This window comes from Clavelina lepadiformis, chromosome 8, assembly GCF_947623445.1.
Source record: "Clavelina lepadiformis chromosome 8, kaClaLepa1.1, whole genome shotgun sequence".
In the NCBI taxonomy this organism is placed as follows: domain Eukaryota; kingdom Metazoa; phylum Chordata; class Ascidiacea; order Aplousobranchia; family Clavelinidae; genus Clavelina; species Clavelina lepadiformis.
In genome coordinates, this window is record NC_135247.1 from 15,289,671 (window position 1) to 15,307,361 (window position 17,691).

Genomic DNA, 17,691 nt, shown 5'->3' on the forward strand with positions numbered 1-17,691 from the left:
AGTCTTTACTATACCAACATCGATGGAAGACCGTACACATTATTGATAGACGAAAGATAGATAGTTTCCATTATCCTTACTTTTGAGACCTGGTTGCAGGCAACTGTCTGACATTGGCGGAAAAGGAACTTGTTTGTCTCAAGTCACGCATAAAGAAAAATACAAATCCACATCAACAATAAACCAAGGTAATGAAAGAATGCGTAGAGGAATGGTATATGCTTAAACAGTCCTGTATGAAGACGCTAATCACGTTGTTTGGTATAAGCCGCATCACCCAGTCTTCCACCAAAGAATAGAATCCAATAGAATCTCTTACAGTTGCTTCAGATGTGGAGGCAATGTTTCATCAAGTTCATGTTTTCCCCAAGGGTTAGAATGTATCCAGATTGCTATAGTGGCCGAATGGTAATTTATGTATTGATCCCCAAATCTACAGAATAACAGACTTCACAGCAGTCCGTTTGGTGCGAATCCGTCACCAAGCTGCGCCGCATTTTGCTTGAAAAGAGCTTCCGAGAAATTTGGAAAGGAATATCCTCAAGATATACGTGAGTTTGCTTTGAACACTTTTTATGTTAATAAATGTCTGGCGTCAATGAAATCAGTGGACGATGGAATCGGAATGATTTCTCAATTGACCAACCCTCTTGCCAAAGGTGAGTTCAAACTAACAAAGTGGTTACCAACAACAAACAACCTCATTTCCACTATTTCTCAACCATAACGTGCAAAATCTGCAATGATTCATAGAAATGACGGTTTTTTTACGAACGTGTGCTTGGCAGAAGTGGGCAGTCGGTACATTGAAAGTACCGTCGGTAACGGTACCGATACTTGGCAAAACATTTACCGACGGTTCCGGTATTCGGTACTATTTTATAAGAGTAGTTCGATACTTTGTCGGTACTCGTTACCGGTACTTTTTCTGTAAAGGATATTGCTGCAAATGCAATGTTTGCCGCTATTATGCTCCCAGTAAATGTTATTTCAGGACAAAACATATGTGACGATAATCGCTTGCAATTTTACTTCACATTATAAATTTTACCTTACTGGAACATGCTGCTTCGCTTTTCAAAATGATAATATAATGACTTTGAAAAAAAATCGGAACATTACCGAACATGTTACATTATTTCAGAAAAATAACTCATAACTGGGATAGGACGTGAGGACAGGTTTTCAGACCAGGACGTAATACTGTAAGCTTAGTTGTTTGGCCATTTGCTTACAACGCAAGTCCATACAATAACTTAATCATTTTTGTTGAAAATTCCTGAAGGACATCATCAAATCAAGTTCTTCGTTTTTTAATCGATAAAATGGACAAATTTCTTAAACAGAAGTTATGTTACACGTTGTAGATCTTAAGTAGGTGTTTGTGAATTTCAACTTGGGTCCAGAGCAGTCAAAACGATGAAATCATGCTTTTTACATAGCTTGACTGCCAAGTCCCAACCAAACCAAATTACATTTAAAATTTTGATTCACAGTAGCTGTAGCTTGTCAAAATGGTTGAACGGTGAAGCTGAATTTTTGCATTTTGCAGTATAATTGGTGGTTGGATATTATTCGGCTTATTTTTATTTTATTGTCCATTCGATCATCGTGTTATACAGTAGGTAACGCCCGATTGAGTAAAAAAATTAGAGCAATTAATTAAGCTTAGGCAACATTATTCTTCGAATTCGCCGCCCACCAAACATGCCGTCTCTTGCTTTCGGATTGCTACTGAATGGAACTCTTGGAACATAAATAGCTTAAGCAAAAGGTTGGAGTATTCTAACTATATACAGAACTCAGCGACAATGAAGTAAAATTATTATTCATTCATATATCAGTAACAATCATCATGAGGTCAGGCTGTAATGTGGGGCTGTTTCAGCACGATATATGTGAGTCGCTATGTGGAAAAGCGACGAAACTCTAAATCTGCGCTTTCGAACAAAATGCTCACAAATTGCTTAACCTAAATTCTTCAAAGAAATCGAACTTTCATGAAACAACATTTAAACCGTAAACAAGTCGAATTTTTTTGGCCCGCGGGAGTTTCGGTAACGTCTTGTATCTTCATAGAAACCTACCTATAGCCTATATAATGTTTTGTTTCCATTTTTTATCAAATTGTAGAATTGTAAACACAAAATCAGTTGACTTTATCTGACTTTAGATATAGTCACATGCTCTTGGTGACACTAAACAACATATAGGCTACATAGCACATAGCCTGCGCTACAGTGGGTGGTTTGCTGTCGCCTCGACCAACTTTGACGGATGATAATCTGTGCAGAAAGCCGTAAAACGTGACGTCATACTTTTTGAACACATGCAAGAGCTAACGTTTTTAAAAGACAAAATAACAACAGAAGATGCTAAATATTGGTTTAATTCACTTTACTGGTAAATGGTAAAGGAATATTTTTAGTAGTTAAATGCATTAATTGAAATTGATTGCCGAAAACCTTAATTGCAGCTGTATATAGCGATGGGCTGCATGAGTTCTTTTATTATGAAACTATACGTACTAAATTTACACTGCTTGTAACTTGTTTTGAAAATTAAAACATGAACTGAATATTAAATAATTACGTCCAGCGCTTATATCCAAACTGACAATAATGCAATAAGCATGTCGTGACCTAAGTTGTGCTGTATTAAGTTATTGCGACGGTACCTGCATGATTCAAAAATCCACGCGTTACCTGTGAGAAAGAGCTTTTATTTTCATAGTTCTGCTGGTATCGTTATATACGAAAACCTCGTCATTTTCATGTTGGCTTCTTCTGGTGTATACTCATCCTATCAGGCCACAGAACTTGTCGGTTATCAAGCTCAAAAAAATAAATACAGAAACAGAATAGCCCGTATGTTTAGATTTAAGAAATTATTGTTTACATCTAGTGCATACAACCCCGGGTTCAATATTGTACGAGTTTTCACGATGTAGGATCATCGATGAGTTTCTCCCAACCGCAATATTGTTAAGCGATTTTAAAAGAACTGGATTTAAGCGAACCTTAGTATGACTGTACGAGGCTAATCTGGGTAGCATGCATGTGAACAAATTTTTTCATTAGGCCTAACAATAAACTCCCATATCCTAAAACCAAGCCCAACATGAGGAACAAATACACATAAGTCATTCGAAAATAGCCAAGCATAGCCTATAACGAGCTAACTCGATATAGCAACATATAGACTATTATGAGTAAACTTCAAATACAGTAACTTGCAAAAATTTTGTTTTAGTATTTGCATTTACAAAATGATAATAAAACAAGGATATCATTACACGTTAATTGTTAGGTGTTGTTTTTCCGACATGACCCCTTTATTTGATAAGAAAAATTTCAAACGTATAGTTATAATAATTTTTGTGAAACGACTTTCAGCTTGTATGAGCATAATAAGACCAGCTTTGCACACGGTGTGCAATGGACTGGCAAAAATATAGATCTTATGATTAATTATGCAGAGAAGGGTGTCCAGTTGGCACGAGGCGAAATCAATCGCCTCTGGGTAAGGATTGACTTATAATGGATTTGTAACACGCTGTACAAATAAATGCAAAATTATAAGGCCGGGTGTGGTCAATTACAAAAATAACTATGTAGACGTCTGCTCGGTAAAATTGTGTTATTACGAAATATCCCGTTTAATCACTTTTCGGCTTATTTTACATAGAATATTACTCAATGTCGGGTCGCATGACTTCAGGCGTTTTTATATTTGAAAAATGTTATTTTTAATTAACAAAATCCTTATGTTTCTGCTTTTCTCATTGTACGTGGCTTCGGCCACTCCTATTGCAAAAGTATGTGTAGGTGGATTTAAGCCCGCAATTGTGGTATAGATTTGTTACCAATATAGCTTGTAACAAAAATTGCGACACGACGCGACAACCTGTATTAGGCTACGTATATAGAGCAACACTGAAGCGTTTTTTTTTAGCTGAAAATATTAAAAAGGATAAAATGTCAGCGCTTACGTAAAAACTCGCCATACTGGAAATGAGGTTATAAAGACTGTATATGCAATAAACACTTTCCTGAACCTTGCGTCGCAACCTTTAACGGAAAAATGGTTAGCGCTTAGCGGATAATATTTAATTGTATATCGTGTTTAAAGATCTATGAAGGAATACTTATTAGTGTAATATATGGATTTAAATTGAAAAAGTATTCACGTCGGGATCAAAGTAAAAGCATTATGCAAAGTGTTAAGACACAAAAACGAAATTTTCTATACTAAGGTAGATATCTGCGCAAATTACAATACTAAATTTTTCTTAATTGGCATTATGACAAAATTCATTGACGGATCAATTTTTAAGGTAGGCCTATGGTCGATAAATCAAAACTGCCATCTGCAAACGTTTTTCGACATAGAAGAAGTAAAAAATTAGTGCATCACCCAAGATAACTCAACTCTGCAATACAAGTAAATCTAATTTTCAACATTTAGTGTTGTTTCCAATTACCGTAAACTGGGTATAAGCTATACAAGCAAATTACCTATAAAGCAAGTAGAACAAAATTAAATATCAGAATCTTAGCATTTGTGGTTAGGCTATACATGTATTATTGAGAACAAATATTAAAAATTTATGTAAACAATTGGATTACCGTCAATTGCTTGAAATAATTATTCACTTGTTTGCTATAGCACGGTTAAAATAGCTTTACTGTCAAAAATTTAATAACAGACAAGAATGCAGAAGATCACGACCCAAGATAAACCACCAATCAAAAGTCTAGTTAAGCTCGTATATAGGATGAATATAGGTGAGACTTTCATTGCCGTTAAATCTTTGCTATACGTCTGATAGATGCTGTAATTCCTAATGTAACGCTTTCTATGAAATGAGAAAATATTGGTTTGTTAAGAACTGGAAAAAGATAGCAGAAAAAATAATTGTTTTCTTTCAACCGTTACGGGTTTTATTCTCTTAAACCACTTGATTGAAATCTCCTAAAACACTTGACTGCCTCGAGATACATATTGTTTAGAAGACAGGTTTACTGACTTCGCTTGTATGACAAAAATGACACGTTAAGTTTGAATAAACTTTACTTCATAATCTCATTTGCGACGTATTTAAGTGATGCAACCAACAGAATATAAAGAGCACATAAAAGTAATGGTTAAAACTTCCCAAAAACAACTAAATTTTTACTTGATTGGGTTAGTATATATGTCTTGCAATATTTACCAATGAAATCTATGATTCTTTGATCATTTTCAGAAATTACGTTGTCATCAGTTAGATTGAAAAGAAAAATTGCGGACACAACACACCAAAGTTGACCTTAAAGCAATTGTACGGAATCAATACCACATACAACGTCGCTATTAAGTATTTCTACATATGCTTTCATATTTTTCCAGGTCTTTTCGTATCCTGTTAATATAGTCCTTTGCAGGGTTAAACTTGAAGTGTTTTTTGTTTTTTAAAACTTTCTTTTTTTCAAACTTTTAAATAAAGGTCGTTGTGAGTAAGATAAGGTGTTTAAACCATGTAAGTAAGCTTAGCGTGAAGTGCGCACGGTTATAATTACAAGCGTTGTAAAGTATGACAGGAAGGTAGAGACGCAGCGGGAGGCTCTGTTGGCAAACTATAACGATATCTCGAAATATGACGACAGCCCAATGCAATAGGAATACAGGATTTCATTTATGCTGTTGGCATTTGGCACCAAATATCTCTGAATAAATTAAAATGATTCTGTGGTGAAATGCAAAGACGTTAAGCGTTTGTTGGAGGCAGTCTCGGCCTCTTCTCGGAGCAGTTCCGATTTTAGTTGTTGCTTCTTGCGGAAATGGACACCGGCTATAATTCCAAGCGCAACCAATATCAAACCAAGTATAACTCCAAGTGCCACTATCGGAGTATCAACTGCAAGTACAATAAGATAAATTAAAAACTTGTTTTTACAATGTTAGCAACAATTGTTTTGAACTATCTTCAGATGTGCGTGATACGGAAATGTGTAAATTATGTTTTCACCGTGAAACGGCGTTAGTTTGCTGACTAATTAAACGTATCTGTTCTTTTCTCTTAACAGCGCAAGTTGCTTTGCCCAACATACTGTAATTTTATGTTAGTCATTCAATAGACGTAATTCGTTCTTTATTTGGTGTGTAGTAGCACAAATGTACTGTAATTACTAATAACGTCGTAGAAAGCGCATACAACAACTAAAAAAGGCAAATACCTGTATTAGTCATACGCCATGAATATCTTAGTAACAAATTACGCTCGCAGACGAAACATGAAATCCTAGTATCAAAATACATACCATCTTGCTGGTCGGTAGATTGCAAGTTTTTAGACAAGTTGTCGCCAAACTGGACGTGGATGGGACCCTTGCTAATGATGTGACCCGTATGTGGTGTTAGAGAAGGGATGTATTCCCCTTCCATTTCAGCTGCTCTTTTCTTACGGAACCCTCCAAGGCCCTTGCAGTCGATCTGAGAGAGAAAATGGCGAAGTAATTCACAGCTCATCCATTCTTAGCTGCATGACTATTCAGACGTTTATCTGCTGTTTTTTCATTTAAAACGGTATTTTATCTCCGGTATTGATTTTATATCATGGACATGGCGCATTTAATTAGTGCAACATGTACCAACACAATCGAAATCGATTGTTCCACTGCGGTTTTTAACAATTTTTTAAACAGTTTTTACGATTTCTAACAATTTTTGTTCTTTCCTTTTAAACTATAGTGTAAATTTATATTAATTCAGTTTTTCACAATACATCGCTGTATACATGATACATTATACTGTATACTGTTTTTACTCTATAAACGGATTCGATGTGATGATAAGCGAACCCATCTCAACACACTTGACCTGAAAACTATTGCTATCGTTTCATCTAAAACAAAATAAGAAAACCAAAAGCCGTCCACCCACTGGCAAATTTAGGCAATTGTCGATAACGGGTCAAATAAGTTAGAAACTGGCACTTCAGGGTTTGATTTATAGCTGCGGGCCATAGTTTTAACACGCAGCTGGTGACCGATTTTGACAATCACACTGCATTTATGAGAATATTTTACTTTTAATACCTACTTAAAAAGGTCAAGCATGAAATCGCTGGCGGTAACAGCAGCCGAACACATTCAAAAAACTGTAACATGCGCTCGAAGACGTATAGCATTGACAGATGATGTAAGCATGGCAATGTTACTACAAGGTATTGCTTCACTAATACACCTAGCGAGCCTGATATGATACACAAAAGTAACCGCAATTCACGACAGGACATACCCCTTCTCCAGTGCAAGTCTCATTGGCAGAATTACAGATGTCGACCTCGCAGTGAAGATAAATGTCGTCTGCACTCCACCGCCATTTAAACATTTGAAACTTGAACTGACTCTCAGTTGATTCTCCATTATATCGAACTTGCACGGTGGAGTCGTTTGGATTCGCGCATCTGGCAGAAGTAAAATTTTTGGTAAATTTTAGCAATAAACCTCCTTGCAGAAAGAATAAATTGTATCTTTATATTCATGGTCATAATACAAGTGATAACAGGTAGGTTTACTCAAAGATTCGTTTAATATTTGCAGAGGTAGCCATATATATATATACATATATATAGGCTCAATATACAAGTGTATAAAAGTGCATATACCTGTCAACGACCAGCATGTGTTTTGTGGAAATAGGATCTCCAGGGTCACGTGATTGGGAGGCATAGCAACGATCCATGGTGACCACGAGATCTGAGTCTTCCGCAAAGTCAAGTTCAACCTAACCGGCAAAATATAGTCTATTTGTATCTGACAAGTCATTACACCAATCGCTATTGACGAAATCATTCTAATTATTGACCAAATAGTGTCACATCAAAATTACGGAGTTATACCTGAACGTAAACGTATGTTCCTATTGCAACGGTTGGTGATTCTGAATATTCATGTTCACGGGTAAAGCTGTTGTCGTCAAAGAGCCGCATTCGAACTTCGAATTTTCCATTTTCGGTGACGACTTTGAGGACACTGCACAAGATTTTAAGTGTGACAAACCAATAAATATTGTTATAAATTACTGAAAGTATTTTTCGAATTTACACCATGTTTGATTTGAGAAGCATTCGAAACAACGAAAACTGCAAAAATTTAATTCATTTACTTTTATTGCGACAACTACAACTGTCAAGAAACCGAAGCATTTCCTTATTGTTAAAATTCGTCTCGAGCTATTCTTTCATTCATGAATTCGATCTGGTTTGAAGGTCCAAGGTGGATACAAATAAAATATTCCCGCCGTGATTTACAGCTCAGGTCGGATAATTATGACCACAAGAATATTAAAATTGGACGCAACTTCCCATCGATCGTCGTAAATCAAAAAGTCCAAAATGGTTGTTGGTCAAACGGGGATATAATTATCATGAAAGCGATTTTCATTAAATAAAAAGCAAACTGATGAGAAAATGAAACTTCGTTCTTATACGCTCATGATGACATGCACTTTATAGTCTATCAAAAAGAGGTCAAAATAGAAAGTTTTTAGATATATCCGAGTATATACCACACAAAAATCCTTGTACTGCCGGTTAAAAATTGGTATTGCATTTTCAAAGCCAAGCAAAACAGCTTATAAATAAATCAATTTTACATCCAAACACAGTCTGCAATTGGAATGATCAAAGAGAACTGGTCAAATGGATGTGAATAAAATGTTAATTCAAAGCCTTCAACGAAAATAATAACGAGACGGGAAACCAAACATTCTCTGAGGTGTGGTCAAACTACTGAATAGAAAACCACGGTATCACAGTAGAAAATGTGTAACATGGGAAAGGATATGGTATGATTATTCAAATGCTGACAAACGTTATTGGCAGAAATGTGTTACATTAGCCTTGATCATACACAGATTTATCTTATAATTTACGGCCGAAAAGATTTCCCCTTAACTAAAGTGTTAGCAGTTCGACAGCACAGTATTATAATTTCACAAAATGACACATTTAACACTATATATACTTTTAGTCTGAGCAATGAGCCACAATCATTGCACTTTTGTGATCTTTAAGTATACTGACATTTCAAATTAGCAATGGATATATTTACATTAAAAATAATGCACGACAATAATACCGACGCGCTATAGCTTACACGCAAATTACTTAATTGTATATAAACTCATGTGAAAGCTTTAGTTTATTCAAAATGGAATTAAACAAATCTCATTATGACGTCAGTTTGTGTGGAACGGAGAACAATCGGTTTCAAAGAGAACAACAGCAGAAAAAACTTGTAAAGCCAGTTCGGGACGACCGCGCGCTCAGGAACAAAAGGAAGAACTATGTAGCTTCATTATCACGCGGCTTGCATGCACCGAACGCGTGATACCGCTTCAAACCTTGGAGTCATTTTCAAGATTAATCGGATCAATGTAAACACTACAAGGCTTGAAGGTTCCAAGAGCAAGAAGTAGTAAACCGGTTTCAGAAAGTAAAGAGTTCTTCGACGCTTTATAGAATCATTATGATTAGCTAATAAGAATAATTTGACTCTCTAACAGAAAAAAATTGGTCTCACAGCAAACATGGTTTATTTGGTAACAGAGCATCGGTGATTGAATAAATAACTTATTTAATGTCGGGTACAATTTAAGGAATATAAGGAACTGTATTTAATGTACACTTAATAGGCGTCGTTTTTTAGTTTGAACATAAGTGCACGGTTCATTTCTCCAACACTCGGACGCAATTTCCAAGAACTTTTAACTAAATAAATACAAATAGAGATTGTTTTTTACAATAATGTCCGGCAAAACGCTGAAATAACAACAAAATGGCATTTTCTGTGCCATCTACGTACAAAATTCTGAAAGAAACAAAAAAGTACCCGCCCTCGGTTTCAAGCGGAAAGTCCATAAATTTCTTCCGTGCCACTATAAATATCATGGATATTTCGCACGTAAATTTTTTAAGCAGTTATCACGTGATCAAACGCAACATCAGACAACGGGTCAAAAGTGTTTTGTGGTCTTAACCAAGAAGTATAAAACTTATTCTGATTATTATAAGAATTATTGACCAAAATTGGCATATAGGGTAATGGCAAATTAGCTGAATAGCAAATGCTAAATTGCTACACTCTTTCAGCGATAAACTCTGATGATCGGGTAATTCGGTAAAATTACGCAGTATATCTAGGTTACGCAAGTATATCATTGTGTAATGCAAAACCTGTGTTTGATATTCTTATCAACACAATAGCCAAAAGCGATTAGTATCTGCAAAACCACAACAAAATGCTAGCCTACGAGACTTGCCCTAAGTGTTTTAGATATGACTCAGAGGTTGCCAAAATCATTGGTGCCGCTTTGCGATTTGCACGAAGTTTCAAACGTGTGGTCATTGCACATTACAAGTAGTACTGGAACTCATTACTACACATTAGAAATCTGGAGGTATATTACTCTCCCTACTGAAGAACAACAGATAAGGTACAAAATGAAAATTGTCCAAGCCATGCATGATCGCTAAGCTATGCTTATTAAGAGGTTTTTACCTTTAACTTACATATACTAATTTTTTGCACTCAAGCAAAAAATGAGTTGGAGATTCGGCTTTTGTGTCTTAAACTTGGGTATAAATACTATAATAAAATTTGTTACGGAATTTTCTAACTCAGTCCATAATTTTTTCAAAAACAAGTTTTACTGACAATTAAAAGACTTGAACTGTGGCGTTTTTACTTAATAAAATGCCAGCATAATGTAGCTATAACCACAGTGTTTGGAACAAAACCGAGCAACTTTACGCTTGTTGCATATCAAAGCTAGCAAACTTACAGCAAACAGAGTACGCAAATTACAAACAAGAAAATTATCTTTACTTCTACTTGGTCCGATGTTAGAATTTCCTTGGTGTCGAAAAACAGGAATAGATATTTAGAATTAGTTTCTCATAAAATCATGAATTTTTTTGTAATCAAAAAATCAAAAAGGTTACATTCGAACGAATAAAAAGTTGTAAAACCAGCATTCAACTTTCGTATGGCTGATATAAAAAAATTTGTGAATGAATGCTGTTGGCAATAACATGGTCAACTTGCGAAAAACCCACTAAAACCGCACCGGCACGATATGAATGCTTTACGTATAGTCTTTTAGCCTTTTACATCAGGCATTTATTCAGTCCCACACTCGTTACAAGTCATTTACATTTTTTCTGTTTATTTAACCTATGCAGGTGTGGCGATACGGTGTTTCACCGCTGTCTGAAAAGAGATTATCGATTTTCCCAGTTTTTTAAATCTTTGACTACATTACATAGGGCGTTTTATAAATATTCTGATGCACAAATTTTTGTGCGTAAAATTTTTGAAATGTCATCTTGACTAGTGTTATAAAAGGAGATGGGTTTCTGAGAAATTTTCGAAAATTTAGCCAATTGTTTTACACAATTAACCAAGAAAAACAAATTAATTTAAGTTTGGAAGTAGGTTTCATAAGAAATCTGACCTTATTTCAGGGTCCATAGGTCCAACAGGGCCGACGGTGTATGTATCTTCGTATATACATTTAAAGTCTAATAAAACGAGCTCTCGGTCAATCAGGTTATCGGTGTTGTGAACTTCTCGATTCCATACGACTGTGTTACTGAATGTGTAATCATCTCCGGGATTTCTTTGCTAAAAACCATTGCAAGTAATTATAGTTTGTCGCATAACTATAAACTTCATATAGCAACATATAGTATCAAGAAACAAAGGTGCGTTTTCAAATATTTCCAAGCATGCAGCAAAGAACTGCATAATAACGTTGTCAAATTAAAACGTTATAATTGTTTTAGAGGGGAATCACGAAAAAGTCAAGCATTGAAATGGCTTGTATAAAACATAATAAATGTATTTCTCTTGCGGTCATATATTTCTAACTATTTTATACAATGTGTTTCGCCAGCAAGCACACGAAAGAAAAAAAAATAAATTAATTTAAGAAGGTTTACGGTAATCTAAAAAAGTTTCAGGTAAGTAATTAATACCAATCACATCAAATGCTAAGTCATTGAGATTATTAATTACTCTCGTGCCGGTCATATCGAGTTGTAAGCGCTTATAAAGTGTTACTACCTCGTAAGTAGGACGTAAATAACGTTCGGACAATCGCTATTACAGCAGTTAAACGGTCGTGAGAGTGTTTGAAAATAGAACTTAAAAAAATTGCAGTCATTTACGTCAAAGGTAATCTGCCTCCCGAAGCTAAGAAAAACCGGTTTGACCACATTCTACGCAAAACTGACAACCAAAATCAGGTTTCATCATTATCATAGCTGGGTGTATGCGGGAGAAATTACTACCTGAGCTACACAAAATTTAAACTTAGATATAATAATAGTTCATGAACATATAATAAAATCTCGATCTGGTTTTTAGCCTCAATAGAAAACACCTTGGACGGCCACCTCAACTATTACAAGAAAACTGAAAAAGTAAAACTTAGTTATATGCACAATAACATTAATGGCCTAAAGATCGAAAACATCCCGTAAAATGGAACATATAAGAAAAGAGCCAAATTTATGAACATAATACTTATTCTTTAATATTTGTGGTACTTACGATTGCTTGGGTTCCACAACTTGTAAACGGGCTTTGTATAGAAAGTTTGTAGAGGTTGTTTTCTTCGGTTGCCTGACATTGAGAGGACGCCGAAGATCGACCGAAATAAACAAAACGGACATCGTCGTCGATTTCTAGTTCTTGAACTAGTCCTTTATCAATCACGACATCGATTCTATCTTCTCCACACTGCACGGTTGGTTCAGCTAGAAAAAGCAATGCGATTCAGTATACGTCCTTGGTCAAGTTTAAAGACTTTTCGCAAAATCTCGTTGAGAAGGAGCAAATAAAAAGGGCTAGATATACACTTGCTTACGCTAATCTTGAACTAAGTTATCTACTGGTGCTACGTAGATGGATATTAACAGTAAGATCTAAGTGAGAATAAAAATTGTTTAAAATTGTCTTACGATGCAAGCAGTCCTGTCCCGCCCATCCATCGTCACATTCACACCAGTATCCTCTACTGTAAGCCGTATTCGGTACGCAGGTTCCCTTGTTATTGCACGTAACTCCGATACAAGCATCGTCTTGGCCTTTAAAAATTGTAGTTTAAAGATAAAAAATACGAAACAAATTTTGAAATAAATAATAGAAACAATTCGGTAACAAAGCTTTTTAAGAAGTATATTGATTGTGGTTAGATTGGTCAAGTACAGAGGCATTTTTAAATTAATGTTAATGAGACCAAGTCTGAAGCTATACGGTTCAATTGTTGCCGTTCTTCAGGTCAATTTAAATTTTAGTTGGATATGGATACCTTGATATTACACTTGATTGCTGGTTAAAGAATGTTTTAAGTGAAAAATACGTGTTTAACATCCGGAGAAGATATACAAAGAAAAGTAACGCTAAGAAAAAATTTCGACGTTTCCGTTCCGCTCACGGCGAGATACGAGAGAAAAAGAGTTGAATACAATAAAAGGCAATTATAAGATCGATCCAATGAATTTTAGATTAACACCTTAAATAATATTTGTATCACACGCAAAATGTGGCGAACAAAATTTTATGCATTTATTTTGCTAATAATAGCGTTTGCAACTTTATACTTAAAGAGCATGAAAATTTCCAGTTAAATTTCAAGTTTAAAAAATAATACTAAAGTTTATAAAAAGCATTTACAAGTTAGTACTAGAATTACAAACCTTGAATTTGTTGAACCGTGGTCATAAGAAACAAAGTGATCCAAACATAATGGTGATATATCATTCTGAAATAGAAACATATCGGACATGAGTGTGAAGAAACTTTCGGTATAACATTACGAATCTTGTATATCTATACACGAATATTAATTTATCACCTCGACGCCAATCGCAGCCCAAGAAAAACATTATGAAGCTATGTGGAGCCTATGGCGCTTCGCCGCCTTGGGCCAAGACTCAAAAGTGGCGAATATCTTACTTAATTGTTTGACTAACACCACGAAGCGGATTTATAAGAAATAAACTTATTCGATTAAAATCAACCCTTATATGGGAGAATGTCTAACAGGCAAAAGTACTGCGCTACCGGTTCAACAAGACCAGCAGGCTGAGCTTGCAGCATAGTTAGGAATCTACAAACATATTACATTTACAGAGTTAAAATAATTTTATTTCGTTCAATCAACTTTTTCGGAGTAATTGAAAAAACGGATTGTAATAAAGGTTCTTTGTTGAAACTCAACGCAAATGTAATGATAAGCAAAAATGCTATGGGAAACATCACCTCTTCAGCTAAAGTATTTGCCTGCTGGCTATAGACGTACGGTGTGGCGAAAGAGCACTAAAATCAATCAACTTTAAAAAAAATGTTAAAAACTTACCTTAAAAATACAAATTTTTCTGGCAAAATATATTCAACTCACGCGCCAAAGCGCGGCGTTATCTCTCGAGAAAGTCTCTGCCAATTTAAGAAGTCAATTAAATTCTGCGACATGCAGTAAACATCAGTAACGCTGTATCTTGCATATTTCAACAACCACATAACGTTGTGATAGATTCTTATGGGGTTTCAAGTTACAAATAGGAGTTAACTCTTCAAAACAATTTAGTTTAGTTTCACCAGCGGATTAAGTTATTATTGAGAAAATAAGTTTTTTATTTTTGGTAACTCTTACGCAACAGAAATTTGTCGACCTTTTCCAGTTATATCTTCTGATTAAGTCATGTCAGAAATAGTCATACGTCATAGCGCTAAAGAAGAAGTTATTAATCATATTCTTAGCACCTTATCTTTATTTGTTGCTTGACCTTTCTTGGAAGATCTAGATTTCTTTTTACTGCCGTGTCCAAATCGTATAAGTCCAAACGTCATAGCAAAAACACAAGCTACTCCATCTATTACAACTTCCCTGCACATAAGTAATCGTCATGTATTAAGCTTTTCTTTCCAATCTAAATTCCAATCATAACAAGCCAGAGCCAGATTTACTCATGACATTGACGTCGGAAAATTATACCTTCGCGATAGCACCACAAGATGGACAACTGATGAATCACGAAGACTATCGTCATAAGTCTCACATATAAAGATTAAAACAATACACGTCGCCAAAGTGCTTATAAACAATATACACAATCGCGCTTCAGAACTTTGTAATGAAAATGACGTTGACGAAAAGAGTTAATTGATTTATAACTTTTAAGTTGCCCGAAGCTCAGTAAAAGGTCACGTTTGAATGCTCTCTATATATGGGAGCAACGTCACTTATTAATGCTTTAATTGCGCATAACAATGACAATCAGTTTTATAAAATCTTTCATATTTCTTCATTAATTTTGCCTTATACATCACTGCATTGATTGAAAGCTGTTTTTAGCAAAACCCCAACGTATAGAAAGTTTGAATCGAGGTTACAAACTGAAATTTCTCCGCTTACAATCTTAAACCGTAACCAAACATCAACTGCGTGGTTTAAGTACAAATGCACTTGTGTTCTGGGAACCTTAGATCCACTTCGTATCACCAAACTAACTAAATGTTAAGCACGAAACTTCTTCTACGCATAAGAAGCTCTCGAAATTGAACTTGCTTATCTGTCCACGGCTGGTCTAAGAAGAGCGCATATAACCACGCACAGTATGATTTGATAGCATTTGCCCGCGGCCATGTAGAGCATACGTTTGCCATCGTTCGTGGCTTTCATCCAACGTCACGATCTAACATGCCTAACTGGAATTTCTAGGTAAAATAAAGTCAATGTACAAATTATAATACAGTTACTAGTATCTTAGCTATGTAAATGACCAGCTAAATTACAGGTATAGCGTGATTTAGTGATCTTAAAATAATTTCGACCTAATACACAAACGACTGCGGTAACGTGGTTACGCACAAGTAACTGTTAATTACATTATGTGGTCAAGATACATTCCTTTCCTTGACCAGGATTAAATTTTTAGTGTACCTAAGGTCAAATAATGAAAGCTTTCCAAATCCATTCAACACGAAGCCACGTATCTTTGCATTGTTATATACGTTGTTCGCAACGAACCCGAATGCCTGTCACCTTATTAAATAGCAAATTTCATTTCAGAGATTTCACTTAAAAACTGTCCCCGCATAAAATCCAGGGTTTAACAGAAGATTTTGAAAATAGCTCGAACAGTGCATGGTGGGGAAACAACAATGAGTCGTTTGACACAATAGCGGCCCCGGGAATTATTTTGCATGTAAAGGGACTGGTATGTGACTTGCATTGTTGCGCTTTGATGGATTAGTTTAAGTAGCAATAAACGTTAGGGTCATCGTAAATCAGTGAGCTCACCAAGCACGATTATAAATAAAATTTTACCATTGTAAAATTTACCATTTAAGAAAGTTTTGCCTTTAATCATTTATGTAACGAAAAAGCTATAACTGGATTTTTAACCAATTGAAATTGCAACAATTAAACATCTGCTGGTAAAACCGAAAATAAGGCTTTGAAATGAAACAGTTGTGCTGTATGACCTTCAATGAAAAATGTTCGACAAGTTATTTGCGTTAATATGTCATTGACTTCACCTATATTTAAAAAGTGTCATTTATGTTGGACTATAATAATAATAACACATATACATACCTTTGGTGCATATAGGAGTAACTACACTGGTTTTAAATGTTTGAAATTAATGATCTATGGCGACGTGCTATATCGTCATAATTACGCAAAATAACAGAAATATTAAACAAGTGTCACTTGTAGCACTGCAATAATATTTGGGATAGCCTACGTAAGAGTAGCCAAACTGGTTTTATATGTTTAAATTTATTGATCTATAAGGTGACGTGTTAAATCGTCACAAGCAAGCAGAATATAGAAATAAGGGTTGTCAACACGCAGCTTTTCAAAGCAACCGCTTGTTTTGTTTATGTTCAGCAAGTCAACTATCACCAAAAAGCGGGAAAATAAAATGAAAAGTTTGCAAGAATATAACATTTGATGCCACACGAGATAAAGGTGGGATTTTTTATGAAAACTTTTCAGCTACTTGTTAGAATTTTTTATTTTACTGACAATTAGAAAATTACATAAATGCTAAACTGGTTTTTAACTTTGGTAAACTAAAATTTTGCTTTGCTGGGTACTCTTCCACCCCATAACTCCTGCAAATAGGGCACCACCGTGGTTACATCATGGCAACGGCTTTGCATACACCATATAATTGCACCTAAAGTATTGAATCCGACATCTGCGCAAGATCAGATCGTTTTCTCCGGACTTTGGTGTTTTGATTTTAATCCTGTAATCCCTGTAATCCTTTAGGATTTGAAGAGTCTTGATATTAGCTCATAAAATTTTTTGAACGCGATGCCCATAAGAAATCGAACATGTGTATAACAATTAACATCCATTAGGGATTTCACTCTTAATGAATCACAACCAATAACATGCAGTATACCAGACAAACGCATTCATAAAGCCAAGCATTTGAAAACTTCCGGTTAATATTACCGACTGTAATAATTAAAAAAAGTGTCCATGAATTGATATGAATGTGGTGTGTGAAAGAAGGCCTTAGTAAAATTAACTTTTGGGAATATGACTTATAGCACGTTGATTTCAATACGTTTTACTGACCCAAAGTATGCCAATTGCCTCAATTGGCAATTTAGAAAT

The 17,691-nt window shown here is 35.2% G+C and overlaps 1 protein-coding gene across 1 annotated transcript; it reads right to left on the reverse strand.

The window, feature by feature from the left end:
• Nucleotides 1-5,055: 5,055 nt before the first annotated feature.
• LOC143468813 (pancreatic secretory granule membrane major glycoprotein GP2-like) lies at nt 5,056-14,946 on the reverse strand. The gene is made up of 11 exons (XM_076966218.1): nt 14,817-14,946; nt 14,413-14,489; nt 13,751-13,815; nt 13,013-13,138; nt 12,603-12,808; nt 11,503-11,672; nt 7,886-8,018; nt 7,652-7,770; nt 7,282-7,450; nt 6,303-6,474; nt 5,056-5,899 (listed from the first exon to the last, which is right to left on the reverse strand). Exons 3-11 carry the CDS (start codon nt 13,812-13,814, stop codon nt 5,718-5,720), a joined length of 1,341 nt encoding a protein of 446 aa, XP_076822333.1. The 5' UTR covers nt 13,815; nt 14,413-14,489; nt 14,817-14,946; the 3' UTR covers nt 5,056-5,717.
• Between the last annotated feature and the right edge of the window lie 2,745 nt (nt 14,947-17,691).